General features: G+C 44.5%; 1 protein-coding gene across 2 annotated transcripts; it reads left to right on the top strand.

The window, feature by feature from the left end:
* Positions 1–622: 622 nt before the first annotated feature.
* On the top strand, positions 623–16,118 carry LOC137534909 (zinc finger protein OZF-like). 2 transcript variants are annotated; one of them, XM_068256621.1, is made up of 8 exons: positions 623–669; positions 5,663–5,777; positions 6,105–6,239; positions 6,894–6,977; positions 7,106–7,202; positions 10,080–10,177; positions 10,290–10,428; positions 11,454–16,118. In XM_068256621.1, exons 2-8 carry the CDS (start codon positions 5,700–5,702, stop codon positions 12,371–12,373), a joined length of 1,551 nt encoding a protein of 516 aa, XP_068112722.1. In that variant the 5' UTR covers positions 623–669; positions 5,663–5,699; the 3' UTR covers positions 12,374–16,118. The 2 variants fall into 2 exon arrangements, with proteins under 2 accessions (XP_068112722.1, XP_068112723.1); XM_068256622.1 differs by lacking the exons at positions 623–669; positions 5,663–5,777 and having other exon boundaries at positions 6,175–6,239; positions 6,894–6,954.
* The last annotated feature ends 2,114 nt before the right edge of the window (positions 16,119–18,232 follow it).

The following is an 18,232-nucleotide window of genomic DNA, read 5'->3' on the forward strand; positions in this document are numbered from 1 at the left end:
TGCACATCAGGCTATCTATACGGCATGGTGGTGTAGTGGATAGCACTCTCTCCTTGCAGTGCTGGATCCCTGGTTCAAATCTCAGTCAGGGCACTATCTGCATGGAGTTTTTATCTTCTCCTCGTGTCTGCATGGGTTAAAAGTTAATTAGCTTCCCCTTACAGGACAATTAAAGCAAGAAGTATATGGAGGCTGCCATATGTATTTCCTTTTAAGCAATACCAGTTACCTGGCTACCCTGCTGATCCCTGCCTCTAATACTTTTAATCATAGATCCTAAACAAGCATGCAGCAGATCAGGTGTTTCTGACATTATTGTCAGATCTGACTGGATTAGCTGCATGCTTGTTTCTAGTGTGTGATTCAGACACTACTGCAGCCAAGTAGATCAGCAGGGCTGCCAGGCAACTGGTACTGTTTAAAAGGAAATAAATATGGCAGCCTCCATATCCCTTTTGCTTCAGTTGAAACATAGCAGTTGAAACAGAGAAACAAAGCAAAGTTCATATGTATGCAGTTCCTCTATTCTCCACAAGATGGTGATCTCACTTATATTGAGTGGAACATGGAACATAAAGACAGAAGTGAAGGTTTGTCTCAGAAAGGAAGCTTTTGGTGGTGTTGGGAGGAAGTAGAGAGGAGCCATTGCTGGGACTGGCAGCAGAGGAGGTAATGATTATATTTGTATCCATAAGATAACCCCCAGTGTCCCATCTCCTTCCCCTAGCAGCTGCTGCTACTCATAGAGGAGGGTGATAGAGGTCTGATCTGTGAATTATTATTATTTTTTAATATTGTAGTAGACCACATCCTCTGTAGTACTGTACTTAGTACTAAACATATATTGGGGAGCATAGATACATGAGAGGTTCAAAATGATGTACAAATAAGACATTCAGCAAAACAAGTATGACTATATACTGTACAGTATGATGTGTGGTTTGAGACATCTCTAAAATTGGTAAACGTTCATATGATAAATTATAGCAAGACTAGTAGACCCAAGCCTGTTTAAAAACGGGCTCTAGGTCTTTTTTCTACCGCCGCCACCAGTGCGCGCGCACGCACCCGCCACGCACACAACAGTCGTGCACGCACCCACCCACCTCGCTCGCCCGCCCACCTCGCTCCCTGGTCCCGTCCAGCTGTCCGTACTGCGCTTATGCGCAGTAGCAAATAACAGGGACAGCTGGACGCAGCGACACAGAGTTTATTACAGAGGATAAGAGACGTCTCTTCCCTTGCTAGCTTACATTCTAGAGAGAAGTAGAGGGGAAACGCTTGGGAAGGAGGTAGCAGATGAGGCAGAGAGAATCCACTGCAGCCTACAGCAAATGTTAAAGTGGACCCGAACTCTTGCACAGGACAGAAGGAAAACAGGGAAATGCATCTTGTATGTATTTAGAGAGTTTATCCTGTCTAGTTCCCCCTTATCTGAGACTAATCACAAGGTGTACTTTGATCTCTCCCCGTGTCACCTGAGTGCCACGGCAGATAAGCTTTTTTGAAAGCAGGAAGTAGAGACACTGCAGCTTTATTGCAAAAATTGTATCAGCGGTAACAAACAAATTTTGTTCTTTAACCTCTTGAGGACTGCGGTCTTAAACCCCCCTGATGACCAGGCCATTTTTCACAAAATAAGCCACTGCAGCTTTAAGGGCTCGCTGCAGGGCCGTACAACATCAGCAGACAAGTGACCTCCCCCCCCCCCCCATTTCTGCGCACAAACAGGCCTTTCTGTTGGTGTGCTATGATTGATCCTCCAATGTTTTTTTTAATTTTATTTATTTGTTTATTTTTCATTAAATTTAACAGTTGTTTTTTTTTTTACCCTCCCTCCCCCCGCCAGCCAATCAGCGTGATTGGCAGTCATAGGCTTCAGCCGCTGGGAGGCTGATGATGGAGCAGAGCTCTGTCATTCAAGCGGGCATGCGCACGCGATCCCCTGCAACCTTTGCCCACAGCACTTCATGACAATTGTTGTGGAGTGGTCCTGGGCTGCCGCGCTGCTCACGCCAATCTGCGTTGAGTGGTCGTTAGGCAGTTAAAGGTTATTGTGCTGTTGTGCATCTTTTAGGGCAGAGAAGAAGTTCTGAGTTAAGGTCTGATTTAATGGTGCTGAATAGGAAGTAAGACGCTAGTCTACTTTAGGGGATCCAGCAGGAAACCTCATAGGGAAATTCAGCTAACGTGATTGGGTGGCCATCACCCTCTCTAACTGCTTGGTTTCTAATAGGCTGTAGTAAACTACTCCCACACTATTTGTCCAATCACGATGCTTTGTGCTGTAAGAGGGTGCCATTATTGGAGAGCCGTTCCCTATGGGGATTCCTGCTAGGTCCACTAAAGTAGACTTACAGCAGAAGCCAGACCCATCAGGAGGACCTGAGATCTTCTCTCATCCTTCTAATTATGCATTACTTACCGTATTTATAATCATATCGGCAGCATCTTCTGTGATGCTGTATAAATAGTATGTAATGCACACACATCACATGGGCAGCAAAGATGGTGAGTGACTAATTATATTCCTTCTGCGATGGACCGGAAGCTGGTGAAACTGGTCATGCTATGCTTGAGATTTTTTGTCCACGTTTTGCAGCCTGGACTGGTGTGGTCAGTTGGTGGTCGGAGGCAGACAGCAAGACCTCTGACGACTGGCAGTCAGAGTGCGGTAGCCATCAGCTGCTGCCCACGCTTTCACAGTTCCCTCACCAGCATACTCCACTGCACAGTGCTCTGCAGGAAGAGGGGAGACACTGGCAGCTATGACATCTCCCTCACCAGCATACTCCACTGCCCAGTGTTCTGCAGGAAGAGGGGAGACACTGGCCGCTATCACAGCTCCCTCACCAGCATACTCCACTGCACAGTGCTCTGCAGGGAGAGGGGAGACACTGGCAGCTATAACATCTCCTCACCAGCATACTCCACTGCACAGTGCTCTGCAGGAAGAGGGGAGACACTGGCAGCTATGGCAGCTCCCTCACCAGCATACTCCACTGCACAGTGCTCTGCAGGAAGAGGGGAGACACTGGCAGCTATGACATCTCCCTCACCAGCATACTCCACTGCCCAGTGTTCTGCAGGAAGAGGAGAGACACTGGCCGCTATCACAGCTCCCTCACCAGCATACTCCACTGCACAGTGCTCTGCAGGAAGAGGGGAGACACTGGCAGCTATAACATCTCCTCACCAGCATACTCCACTGCACAGTGCTCTGCAGGAAGAGGGGAGACACTGGCAGCTATGGCAGCTCCCTCACCAGCATACTCCACTGCGCAGTGCTCTGCAGGAAGAGGGGAGACACTGGCAGCTATGACATCTCCCTCACCAGCATACTCCACTGCCCAGTGTTCTGCAGGAAGAGGAGAGACACTGGCCGCTATCACAGCTCCCTCACCAGCATACTCCACTGCACAGTGCTCTGCAGGAAGAGGGGAGACACTGGCAGCTATAACATCTCCTCACCAGCATACTCCACTGCACAGTGCTCTGCAGGAAGAGGGGAGACACTGGCAGCTATGGCAGCTTCCTCACCAGCATACTCCACTGCACAGTGCTCTGCAGGAAGAGGGGAGACACTGGCAGCTATAACATCTCCTCACCAGCATACTCCACTGCACAGTGCTCTGCAGGAAGAGGGGAGACACTGGCAGCTATAACATCTCCCTCACCAGCATACTCCACTGCACAATGCTCTGCAGGGAGAGGGGAGACACTGGCAGCTACGACATCTCCCTCACCAGCATACTCCACTGCACAGTGCTCTGCAGGAAGAGGGGAGACACTGGCAGCTATGACATCTCCCTCACCAGCATACTCCACTGCACAGGGGTCTGCAGGAAGAGGAGAGACACTGGCCGCTATCACAGCTCCCTCACCAGCATACTCCACTGCACAGTGCTCTGCAGGAAGAGGGGAGACACTGGCAGCTATAACATCTCCTCACCAGCATACTCCACTGCACAGTGCTCTGCAGGAAGAGGGGAGACACTGGCAGCTATGGCAGCTCCCTCATCAGCATACTCCACTGCGCAGTGCTCTGCAGGAAGAGGGGAGACACTGGCAGCTATGACATCTCCCTCACCAGCATACTCCACTGCCCAGTGTTCTGCAGGAAGAGGAGAGACACTGGCCGCTATCACAGCTCCCTCACCAGCATACTCCACTGCACAGTGCTCTGCAGGAAGAGGGGAGACACTGGCAGCTATAACATCTCCTCACCAGCATACTCCACTGCACAGTGCTCTGCAGGAAGAGGGGAGACACTGGCAGCTATGGCAGCTTCCTCACCAGCATACTCCACTGCACAGTGCTCTGCAGGAAGAGGGGAGACACTGGCAGCTATAACATCTCCTCACCAGCATACTCCACTGCACAGTGCTCTGCAGCAGGAGGGGAGACACTGGCAGCTATAACATCTCCCTCACCAGCATACTCCACTGCACAATGCTCTGCAGGGAGAGGGGAGACACTGGCAGCTACGACATCTCCCTCACCAGCATACTCCACTGCACAGTGCTCTGCAGGAAGAGGGGAGACACTGGCAGCTATGACATCTCCCTCACCAGCATACTCCACTGCACAGGGGTCTGCAGGAAGAGGAGAGACACTGGCCGCTATCACAGCTCCCTCACCAGCATACTCCACTGCACAGTGCTCTGCAGGAAGAGGGGAGACACTGGCAGCTATAACATCTCCTCACCAGCATACTCCACTGCACAGTGCTCTGCAGGAAGAGGGGAGACACTGGCAGCTATGACAGCTCCCTCACCAGCATACTCCACTGCACAGTGCTCTGCAGGAGAGGGGAGACACTGACAGCTATGGCAGCTCCCTCACCAGCATACTCCACTGCACAGTGCTCTGCAGGGAGAGGGGAGACACTGGCAGCTATGACAGTTCCCTCACCAGCATACTCCACTGCACAGTGCTCTGCAGGAAGAGGGGAGACACTGGCCGCTATGACATCTCCCTCACCAGCATACTCCACTGCACAGTGCTCTGCAGGAAGAGGGGAGACACTGGCTTCACCTACAGAGGGGAGGGGTGGGGGGTTGAGGAAAGCAGGGCTGTGGAGTCAGAGTCGAGGAGTCGGGGCAATTTTGGGCACCCGGAGTCGGAGTTGGAGTCGGAGTCGTGGTTTCAGAAACTGAGGAGTCGGGAGTCGGATGATTTCTGTACAAAATCCACAGCCCTGTTAAGTATTAGACTAAGGAGTCGGAGTCGAGGAGTCGGAGTCTGAGCAATTTTGGGTACTCGGAGTTGGAGTCGGAGTCGTAGTTTCAGAAACTGAGGAGTCGGAGTTGGAGTCGGAAGATTTTTGTACCGACTCCACAGCCCTGGAGGAAAGTGTGCTGTAACTATACATGTAAATGTATATAGCTGGCACATTTGTGTTATGTACTAGCAGCTGCAGTAGACACTGTAGATGTGTATAAAGGCCAATCACTGAGGATGAAGGGAGCATTAAACTAAAGACGTTTATTGTTGGCAACACATTCAGATCTTGTTTTAGTCACACTGACATATTAGACTGCAGGAGAATATATTATAGTAAGCAACATGTAAATTGCTGAGTGTGCGGCACATGTAATATATCCACATCCTGATACAGTCCGGCAATCCAAATAATTTTCAATGTATTATCTGTCCACAGAGAGAAGCTTTTTGTACTCATCACATGACCAGTGAGGATGGAGGAGGACTGGAGTCACATGACAGAGAGGGTTTTAAATCTAACCCTGGAGATCATCTACCTGCTGACTGGAGAGGTGAGGAGGATTCTGGAAGGGTCACATGACATCATGAATTCACAGTACATTATTCTCATCTCTATTGATAAAACGCACACCTGATCAGAGAGGTGAAGAGGATTCTGGGAAGTCACATGACATCACTGTTTCTCTTTTTATACAGAATCTTCCTAGAGTGACATTTGGAATTTTTTCCTGATTTTAGAATCTGAAACGCTTTAAAAAGACCCTAAAATGCGTATATTATCATTACCGCCAGGAAGGTTAATAAAATACACACCTGTCTGAAGGGGTAAGAAGGATTCTGGGAGGTCACATGACATCACTCTTACTTTCTTTATACAGAGTTTTCCTAAAGTGACACTGGGAAATCATGTGACCATTATGGTACCTCCATCTCATTCCCTGATACCCAAGAGACACACCAAGCAGAAGATTGTGAAAACCACCCACAGGATCGTTGAGCTCCTGGTGGGAGAGGTGAGCAGTTTTATTTATTTATTTTTTATTGCTATTTAATGGCAATGATGTCCTTAAAGGAGCACTATAGCGAAAATTAGGCTACTAGGATAACCCTGGTAGCATGTACCTAATATTAGGAGCATAAGCTTCTAAGCTTTTTTTTAATGTGGACTTAGAGAGCATACTGTAGGCAGAGATCCTGCCCATTGCTTTCCAAACTATGCGACATGTACTACACCATTTTTTCTCTCCTCTCTCCCTACTGTATGGGGGATGGGGGGGGGAGATCGTAGCACTGGGAGCAGACGGAGCCCGGTGTAAAATGAGGTGAAAACAAGTCATTTATCTTGCTAATTTCTTTATTTATCTTTCACACCACTGGCATTCCAATGTACAGCTTAGCAGGGAGAAAGGAGAGGTCAGCAGTTACAGGGGAGCCGAGTCATCAGAGAGGGGCAGGCAGGATCACTGCATATGCTCTCTATAACCTTTCAAGCACACATTTAAAAGAAAAAACTGCTTAGTATAGGTTGCTCATAATATTGCCTACATGCTACCAGGGTAATCCCAATAGCCTAATTTTTGCCATAGTGCATAGTGCCATCCTGCTTTATTTAAAGACAAACAATGCCCTTCCCTGCGTCTTATGATGCTGAATTCTCTGCATTACAGGATGAGGAGGTGGAGTGTCTGGCAGGACAGAAGGATCAGGAGCAAAACATTGTGGCAGAAGGTCAGATCCCACCCCATCATCAGGTAGAAGTTCCATGGGCAACCAAAGCTGTTTATGTTATGATGTGTACATTGCCTGCCTCGTTACTGTTATTATATATTGACTATACGTTTAGGGTAGAAGTGTGACTGATTGTAATCCTATTGTAAAGGGAATGGGAAACCATAAAGATGTGATAAGGAAGAAGCCGTATACAGAAGGATACAAGGATGTGACGGTGGAGAAGCAGTCATCCCTCACTTCAGTGGGTAAGAGGAGACTTTCAGTTCCCCTGATCTTCTGATCATCACAAACAGTGGAGTTGATGCACAAACATTCATTAAGTATGGAGTAATGAGAGCATAAATTACTACTGCTTATCTCAGTAACTTTTTGATTCATTTATGATTACTTTACAATGTATTTATTTTTCAAAATGTCTTATTCAATTTTCAATTTCACAACCTGACATAGCGTAGCCTCCTTCCATGCACTTAGGGCACCATGGGTTGTAATGATGCGGTGATTGTCTGTATTTCATATTATATGTGTACTAAGCTTTAGGTTTTAGTAAGAGACGTCCTCCAGATCTCGGATGTAATAAATTTCTTAAAAAGTTTGTGACCTATAGCATCTTGTCTGCAAGATTTCCCCCTAATTGGTCTTTCCTCTATGGCATGCATATCATATCCTTAGCATTTTCTTTGAGAACACTATATAGCTCAGATAAGGATCTCGGTGGTGTCCTTGGACCTAACAACTGATCAAAGGCATTGGGGGAGGCTATACTTTTATGATCTTGTAAGTGGTCTTTTACCATGGACTTGATCTGTAAATAAGCCAAGAAGTCTCTCCTCGGGATCTCAAAGTTATTAGTTCTGCAAAGTTAGCCCAAGTTCCCTTATCTAATTGAAACATACTCCCTAATTCTCTAAGTCCCTTGTAATCCCAATTTAGAAAAAGCCGGCTGTTGTATGCTTGGGGAATATTTAGGGTTGCCCCATATAGGCATGCACTTGTATACAAGACAAGGTAGTTTCAGTGTTTTTCTGATCGCACTCCAGGCCTGAATCATATCCCTGAAAACAACAAGCTGTCTGCTAAATATACAGGGATATCCGCACTCCTATGTTTAAATGCTGGATGTGCTAGGGTCAATTAAGGATAGTTTGCAAATAAGAAGAAAGCGGCCCATTAATTAAGTACCAACCAGCTAAGGTAAGTATAATATCACAAAATATCTTTATTTATACACAAGTTTCCAGACACAACATATAGTTCATATCACCTTAGCTGGTTGGTGCTTAATTAATGGGGCGCTTTCTTCTTATTTGCAAACAAGCTGTCTGCTGCTATCCAACTGACAGAGAGCTGTCTACTAATATCCAACTGACAGAGAACTGTCTACTACTATCCAACTGACAGAGAGCTGTCTACTACTATGCAACTGATAGAGAGCTGTCTACTGCTATCCAACTGACAGCTGTCTACTGCTATCCAACTGACAGAGAGCTGTCTACCATACAACTTACATAGCTGCCTACCATACAACTGACAGTTGTCTACTGTTATTCTACAGACAGAGAGTTATCCAACTGACAGATAACTCTGCTTACAGCATAGGAGGAAGATAAGGAGGCAAGCCAATGACAGCCGGTTGCTTACCAAAATTAGCCGGGTGGAGCACCTTGCTAAACGAGCTTGGGGAGAATACTGAACATTGTGTTTAAGACGCACTGGGATGTTAGAAAATGTAATATGTAAGAGCAGGGATGAGCTTTCGAGTAGCTTCATACTCAAAACTACTAGAAATTGGAGTTAATTAAAGCACCTGTGGGGGCGGGTGAGGGAGTTAATTTACGCATACTGCCTTCCGATATCTGATGTGTCCTGATGCATTCCAAGTCGTGTTCATGTCATTCCCTCGCTTCCTCCTTCCGGGTTGAAGAAGGAAGCGTTGTAGCGACATGAACGCGATATGGACGTAAAGCAGCCTCCTGCTCATAATTTAGGAACACATTTGTTTTAAATAACCAATCCTGGGCGTGGAGAAGCAAGGCTGCCAAGTTGTTACATTTGGTAAATTAAGACTTCCCAGGTCGTTCCCAGCTCATACCATAGCACAATTTCATGTCCGTGCGAGCCAGTGTGGTGACTGTTGGCACAACTTCCTATCAGGTGAAGCCCATGCACCTTGCTGCTGAGCTACCACTGAGTAACAGCTTGCTTCCAGGATACTGAGAAAAAGACTATGAGGTATCCCAAAGTGAGCTACACTAATATGGGGGTCCTCCCTAACTCTAGTTACCAGCCTTCTGTGCTTCTCCAAATTGTGAGAAACGCCTTCCCACCCCATTTCCCACAAAGCATCCTTCCCTCTGCTGTACTGCATCTCAGTGTGGCTTATCGATTAGGATTCATACCTATGATGAATGAGTAAAGGGCCTTAGGAAGACTCATAAGCTGAGCAGGGGGCTTTTATTATCAGAGTGATCAGACAGCACCATAAAACCCCTGTCTGTTTATTACTGGGTATACCACCAGACCAGAGAGTGCCCAAGGAGCTCCCATGTCCACCACAAATTAGCACAGTGCATTGTGTGTGGAAGGCTTTCTGCCCCCACAAGACACACCCCTTTGCAAGTCAACCCCCTCCATTACTGGTAGGTATAACTACAGCTGAGGGGGGTATGCATGTTAGCCAAGCTTTTGCCTGCTAGTTACTGGTCTTTGGGGCTGGGGTTTGGGCTATTAAAGCTCAGCAGGGAACCTCCACAGTTTTGTTTTTTTACACAAGTATTTATATTGCATAATAAAGCAGCGCTTGGCTTTGCATTGTCAGTGAGCATCTGCTAGAGTCAGCTTTTACGTTAGACCTTCAGTTTGCTGTAGGAGAGAGCTGATAAGCTAAATTTGTGAATCATCAATAATCAGTGACTTAATTTGTACATGCTTTTGCTCTTATGCATTAAATGATTACTAAAGACCTTAACATGAATCTTTTGCATTGGTGTTTAGTGTAAGTATATTGTCAAATTAATTAAAATGAGCAAGATCCTAAACAATTAGATAAAACAGGTGTTAAGGGACTTGAGACATGTCTGCTTGGCTGCCCAATAAATTCAGTCAGTGTGTGTTTTCTACAGATGGATTCACCAGCAGACACCCACCAGAGAGATGTACAGGTCCTCTTTATTCCCAGGATTGTCCACAGGAAGATCCCACCATCCCCCACCATTATCAGGTAGGTGCAGCTCTAATGTGACATCAAACTGTGCTGTTTTTGTTTTTTTTTATACTTTCATGCCATTATTGTTCATATTTAAACCATTGTTTTTATTTTCTGGTTTAATCAGGAAGAACACATAACAATGAAAGTTGTGGTTAAAGAGGAGACAGAGACGGCATATGTGAGGGGTGATCAGCAGTCTGTGGAGGTGGGAGAAGTAATGGGGACCATTAAGGAAGATGAATGTTCTCTGGATATCAGAACTAGTAAGTAATTTCAGTATAACATCATAGCACCGACAAATGAGGAGGAGATACTGTACACCATATGAAAGGCCCATCTCCATTCCTCAGTATAACATCATAGCACCAACAAATGAGGAGGAGATAATGTACACCATATGACAGGCCCATCTCCATTCCCAGTATAACATCATAGTACCAACACATGAGGAGGAGATACTGTACACCATATGACAGGCCCATCTCCATTCCTCAATATAACATCATAGCACCAACAAATGAGGAGGGGATACTGTACACCATATGAAAGGCCCATCTCCATTCCTCAGTATAACATCATAGCACCAACAAATGAGGAGGAGATACTGTACACCATATGACAGGCCCATCTCCATTCCTCAGTATAACATCATAGTACCAACAAATGAGGAGGGGATACTGTACACCATATGAAAGGCCCATCTCCATTCCACAGTATAACATCATAGCACCAACAAATGAGGAGGAGATACTGTACACCATATGAAAGGCCCATCTCCATTCCTCAGTATAACATCATAGTACCAACAAATGAGGAGGAGATACTGTACACCATATGAAAGGCCCATCTCCATTCCACAGTATAACATCATAGCACCAACAAATGAGGGGGAGATACTGTACACCATATGAAAGGCCCATCTCCATTCCACAGTATAACATTATAGCACCAACAAATGAGGAGGAGATACTGTACACCATATGAAAGGCCCATCTCCATTCCACAGTATAACATCATAGCACCAACAAATGAGGGGGAGATACTGTACACCATATGAAAGGCCCATCTCCATTCCTCAGTATAATATCATGGTTTCAGCAACTTAGGTGAATGTAGGTCCTTCTTCATACTGGGCCATAAGAATTTCATCCACATCCAACATTCTCCAATTGTGTCATGTCTGGTTTAGCTTTTCAAGTGATGTGATTGAGCTTAGTGACAGAGGACTGCAAGGCTCACATAACAACATGACACAGGAACGTTTGTCATGTTTTTGATTTTCCTCCAGCAGAGAGACACAATGTCAGGAACACGTTAGAGGAACATATTATGTCACATCTGGATGATGCTGCAGAAGATAATGGTGTCACTCAATGTACTCCAGAAGAAACCCCCATCACTAGAAACACCCATCACAGACTTAACAGTAGAGATAGAGGAATGGTTCTCTCTGGTGGGGAGAAGTCTTCTGCTGCTTATACAGACAGAGGTGGACGGACAAGTGATAAGATTTTGCTTGGGTTTGAATCGTTTGTTGATGAGGATCATCTCTCATGTGAGCCTCCATTTCCATGTTCAGAGTGTGGGAAATTATTTATTTCTAAGAAAGGTCTTACTAAACACCAGAGAAGCCACACAGGTCAGCAACTTGTCTCATGTGTAGAGGGCAGAGAAAATTTCCCTCTCATAAAGGACTTCAGCAGACATCAGAGAATTCCTACCAGTGAGTGGCCTTTTTCATATTTAGACTGTGGGAATGGTTTTGCTCAGAAAGCTCCCCCTTTTATCTGTGTGGAGTGTGGAAAGCACTTCACTAAGAAATGCAATCTTCTTCAACACCGGCAGACTCACACTGGTGAGCGGCCATTTTCTTGTTCAGAGTGTGGGAAACGGTTCATTCGGAAAGGAGACCTTTTCAAACACCAAAAAACTCACACAGGTGAACGGCCTTTTTCATGTTCAGAGTGTGGAAAGTGTTTCGGTGAGAAAGGAAGCCTACATCGGCACCAAAGAAGCCACACAGGTGAGCGTCCTTATTCCTGTCCAGAGTGTGGGAAAGGCTTTATTCAGAAGGGAGATCTTGTGAAACACCATAGAATTCACACAGGTGAGCGCCCATTTTCGTGTTCAGAGTGTGGGAAATCCTTCGTTGAGAGAGGAGCACTCCTGAAACACCAGAAAACCCACGCCTGCAGTTTTAATTTTTGACATCCAGGGCACAGTAATGGTTCAATGACTTCAGACTGAGGTGGGCACTTTTCTGTGATGTGATTGTGGGAATTAATAACCAGATAAATTAATGTCTGTTCTTCATCAGAGATTTTTTTTTCCTAATGGGAAAACATTTAACAGTTTTCTGTTAGTTTAGTACTTAATTATGCATGTAAATTAATGCCTATGTGTAAATTTTGCCTAAATTACCTCATTTGGTATTACTTTTTTGTATGTGGAACAGAGGCACCAGCAGGATAAAATGAGATAACATTTTTAAAAATTGCTCGGAGGAAGCGGTGGGCTTGCCTCCAGGAAGCAGACACGAGATACTGTCTTAATAATCATAAAAAAATATTTATTTATACGATACCCCAAGAATGCAACACGTTTCGCAGGCCAAGCCCGCTTCATCAGGCAAAAAAGTGGGGACAACTGTAAAATGAAACAATGACAGTGGCTATAACATTACTGCAGAAAAAATGTAACACCAGGATGTTGTAAATTAGCATATATTAGTGTTATAATGTGTATTGATAGATGTAATGGAAACATATGGAAGGGGTTGTAGATAAAAATATAAATACATGAGTGAAGTGCAGAAAAGTAACAATGACCATCTAATGATAGACTATGTGGTATTTGGTATTACGGAGTGATTCATGACAGGTTTTTATTTGACTCTTATATGTTACTTAAAGTGACACTGAAGCAAAAGAAAACGTATGATATAATGAATTGTATGTGTAATATGGATAATTAATAGAACATTAGTAGCAAAGTAAAGAGACACATAAGTTAGCTTTCTTTTTTATACCATTGCATCATTCTCTAATATTTGCAGTTTATACACTACACTCTGCATTTTAAACTATAAAACAGAGCAGAACTAATGACCCTTTGACCTCCCCTGCAGAAAAATCTTATCTGAAGCTGCCTCTCACTGGGCCAGATTTACCAAAGCATTACCGACAGTTTTTTCTTCTTAAACTGTTCTAACTAGCAGGTGAACAGTTCTGCATTATAAGAAACTTCTTAAATCCTACGTAATAACTGCAATTTAGAGTGGATTTCTAGAGATGCACTACAGTTAAGAAAAGTGCAAATTCATTCCTAAACTGCCGCAGATTAAAGAATCTACAGATTGTGCTGAGTAGAGACTAAACATGATTTGTGAAGGACTCCTCCCCCCTGCTGCCAGGTGTCTTGTGCAGCTGTTCTGTGTTTAACCCTTCCAGTGCTGGGCATTGATGCAATACAGCAGATGTATTGGTTTACCTCAGCAACAGTAATTCCCCTCACACACTGCACTGTCTGAGAAACCTTACGAACTCCTCCTATTCCTAACAGTTTAGGAAGGAAACTGCGCTATTTAGTGATTTCTTAAGATGTCTGAGACAGCTCTGCACGGATTTCTAAAAACCTACTAATATTTTGTCTCAGACACTCTTGATAAATGCCCCCCACTGATTCTTTCATGTATAAGTGCTTCAGAAAATAGCGCTGCTCTCTGACTAAATTAGTTGGAGAGCTCAGAGAAGCCTTTTTGCATAGATAACAAGTGAAGTTTCTTAACTCTTCCTGTACTGGAAAAAAATATGATACTCATATCTGTGCTACTAACGTTTTATTTCTTAGCTTTACTACACATACAATTCATTATATCATAAGATTATTTTCACTTCAGATTCCCTTTAATGGCTTGCTGAAGACCTGCCCACAGCAGACGTTTCCTGTCAGTGTACAGCATTGCTGTTCTTTCGTTATGCAAAATAAATATTCCATCAGTAGGCGTGTGCTATGCAAGGGTAGGCGGTTTTGCCCCTTTTTGCTAGGCATTACTGCTGACAACTGTAGGAGTTCATTAAAAAGAGCACAGGGAGACTCTTTTTCTCACAGATAATTTTTTACCTCGCTAATAGTTCCTGTGGTTTTGTGGAGGGTGGACATTATGTTGTTTTTTTATTCTGCTTACCTCTAAGCTGAACATACTTTCTCTGAATCAGGTATGCAGTAGGCTTCATTGCTCAAAAGTTATGTATTTGTAGGGTAGTGCAGCTTACTGCAGTAGTTTTCAATTTAGTAATTTCTTTTTAACTATCTCCTCTTACAGGATTTATAATTATAATTGTAAGTTAAAATGCTAGCAACCATCTGTAGAATATTTGTAAGTAAAGCTGTGTACCAACTTAAAGGGAACCTGAAGTGAGCAGCATATGGAGGCTACCATATTTATTTCCTTTTAACCTTCCTGGCAGTAACCCCGCCAGCTTTGCTTGCTGCGTCAGCACACCGAACGCCACCGGCCCGCGCTCGAGCGCCGCTATCCGTTGCGCCGCGCCCCCCCCCCAGACCCCGTGCGCTGCCTGGCCAATTAGTGCCAGGCAGGGCTGAGGGGTGGATCGGGACTCCCATTGACGTTCGCTGACGTCGGTGACGTCATCCCGCCCCGTCGCCATGGCGACGGGGGAAGCCCTCCAGGAAATCCCGTTCTTTGAATGGAATTACCTGATCTGAGATCGCCGAAGCGGGCGGGGGGATGCCACTGAGCAGCGGCTATCATGTAGCGAGCCTTAGGCTCGCTACATGATTTAAAAAAAAACAAAAAAAACTGCTGCGCTGCCTCCTGGCGGAAAACATTAGACCGCCAGGAGGGTTAAACAATACCAGTTGCCTGACAGCTCTGCTAATCTTTTTGTCTGCAGTATTTGTCTGAATCCCAACCCTGGAACGAGCATGCAGCGAATCTTTATTCACTAAACCGTGCTATGATAAATAGCACAGCTTATCAAAGATATCACACTTTATCAAATATATCACACCTTATCAAAGTTGACATGCCTTATCAGAGTAGCACAGTGAACGCTACGAACTTATGCCTGCTAATTGGCAATGGCACTCGCACTGCCCTGAGCCCCCTGCGGGTTCCTAGTGCTCGCTATGCTACTCTGATAAGGCGTGTTAACTTTGATAAGGAGTGATATCTTTGATAAGGTGTGATATCTTTGATAAGGTGTGCTATTTGTCAGATGTGACAATGTCAGAAACACTTGATCTGCTGTATACTTGTTCAGGGGCTATGGCTAAAAGTATAAGAGGCAGATGATCAGCAGGACAGCCTGGTAACTGTTATTGCTTATAAGGAAATAAATATGGCAGCTTCCATATCCCTTATGATTCAGTTGTCCTTTAACCACTTCCTGCCCAGCCATTGACTTATTAAAAGGTTGCATGTACGCACGCACGCACGCACGCACGCACGCACGCACGCACGCACACACACACACACACACACAGGTGAAAAAAATTAGAGATCTGTATTTTTTTTTCTGATTTTGTATTAATTCATCTCCTCATGGGATATTCTTAGCAATACCTTAATTCTTTACAAAACCACTCCCTGGAAAGGATCTTTACATAGATGTCAGTCAGCTTCCCTATTTGTTTGCACACTATTTTGGCAGTGGAAATGAGCAACTGCAGTTCGGTAAGTATTTTTTAATATTTTTGTAAACAAATATATCTGAGAATCCCCTATGAGGAGATGGACTAGTCCAAAACCTCTCAGTTCTTTTAAATGTTCACTACCTGCTGTAAGTGACAGTGACATACGACAAAAATGTATAGTGCATTTTACTCTGGGAGAAATGTGCATTTATATGTATGTATTTTACAAATTGCATTTGTTTGCAATTATTGTCCTTTTCATTCTGTTTATGAATGTATATAAGAATATTTTTGAATAAAGGTTGTATTTTATATTTCATGGATATGAATTTTATGTGTCCTGAGTACAGCTACATTTTTCTGTTATTCATTTAGTATTTTTATCTGCATCAGTCTTTGTGAACCTTTTCCCCCCGGAGGAATCCTTCAAATAATGTTTGATATCAGGGAACCCCTGTATTAGCAAAGGGGGTGGGATTTATTTTGCAAGAGGTAGGTTCTTAAAAAGAAGGTGTGGCTGTTTAGCCCCTGATTCCGTGCCCCCCCCCCCCCCCCCCCCTCCTCTGTAGTGTTCCCTATTCCAGCATCCTGTCAGTATTACTTATTATAGTTCCCACAATTAAAGTTCTCCCCTATAATAGGGCTCTTTAATATACCTCCTCCGTATCATACTGTTTTTTACTACTGCTTTCCTAATTATACTGATCCCAAATTTAGCCCTTCTATCTATTGAGGAGCCAAGGAGGTACTTTTTCACCCTGCCAACTGAGGCCAGTTTCACTGGAGGAAAATGCTAGGGAACCCCTGCTAAGTCCTCAAGGAACCCTGAGGTTCCTGGTTGAGAAAGCCTGATCTACATACATGACATCACCTGATCCTTCCTCCTTCCACTCAATGGGAAGTCACTGTGATCGGCTCTGCAGCTGTAATAAATAGGTTCTTCTGACTGCAATTATAGAATGTTTATGAGGCAGCGGTTCCAGATATCTTCTTGCCCCAGTGACAAGAATCACACTCCCAGAGGAGAACATAGTAGAAGAGGAGTATGTACGAAGCTCAGATTGCAGAAGGAGAGCAGGTGAGGAACATGGACTTGAGAAGTTCAGACATTAGCTGCAACTCGAGAGTAGCTGAAGGAATGTGGGCTGGAGAAGCGGAACTTGGTAAGAAATAGGTTGGAAAAAGAGACAAGGTATGAAACATGGGCCAGAGAAGGAAAGGAGAAGAAGAGCATGAGCTGGATATGGAGATGTATGTAGGCTGGAGGAGAAGAGGTGAGAAACATAGACTACAGGAGGAAGGTTTGGGAAAATGACCTTAAAAGAAAATTGGTTGATACACAGGGGTTGGAGAAGGTGAAACACATGGACTGGAGTAAGGGAGCAGGTGAGGATCATGGGCTGGAGATGGACAGGAAGTAAGGAATGTGGGCTGGGGAGAAATATGTGAGGGATATAGTCTGGAGAAAAGGGACAGGTCAGGAAAGTGAGCTGAAGCATAACAGCTGAAGCTTGGGTTAGAGAAAGAGATCAGGTGAGTTACTGAATACCTGGATGACAGCAAGTGAGATTCTTGGGCTGAAGAATGAGTGCAGGTCAGAGTTTCTGGGAGTTTGCCTTCAGCGAAGTCTTTCTGGGTCAGATCACATTATCCTTTCACTTAGTCCTATTGTCAGTTCATCATGCTTACCCACATCTGGTGAGACCAGACCATCTGACTAGATTTTACACTGAATGCCTCTCATCTGAAATGTGGAACATTCACTTCTCACTTGCCAAACGGGTGGCTAGGCTCATAAACAGATTAGGCCCTCCACATAGAGTGTAATATAAGAGCGGAGAAGCTTGTCTGATTGCATATGCAGTCCAAGAGTCATTCAGTAAATCCAATCCAAGCATACAAACAAATGGTGGTGTACATGGTGGGGTATAAAGTCCAGACTTTTGTATCTGGAAGTGGTAGACATTTGGAAAAGGCAATTGTCCCTTAAGATTCAGGAACCAGCTTATTAATTAGCACCGTCTAACACAAATGGTAACAACAGAAGTTGTGAAGATTGAGAATATTCTATTAATCACAGTTTCCTCCTTGGAATATCCTCTTTCATTCAACCCATATTCTACAACTTTGAATTCCCACCTACCACAAACATATCTACTGTACTCGGATACATTTCCCAGCTGGCACCCCTGATGGTGTCACCGGGTGGCAACTGGATGGTGTACACATGTGGTATTGCCAGAATAATGTCTACAGAAGCTTTGGTGGACATTGTACCTGGGACTAGATCACCAGGCAATGTAATATCTTAAAAAATGCTGATATAGGTGTGAGTATTTATGGAGAATGTTACATTTACACTTATTATTCAAATACACCACAAAATCCCCAAGCAATTCAGTGAGACCC

This window comes from Hyperolius riggenbachi, chromosome 10 (genome assembly GCF_040937935.1).
Source record: "Hyperolius riggenbachi isolate aHypRig1 chromosome 10, aHypRig1.pri, whole genome shotgun sequence".
Classification (NCBI taxonomy): Eukaryota; Metazoa; Chordata; class Amphibia; order Anura; family Hyperoliidae; genus Hyperolius; species Hyperolius riggenbachi.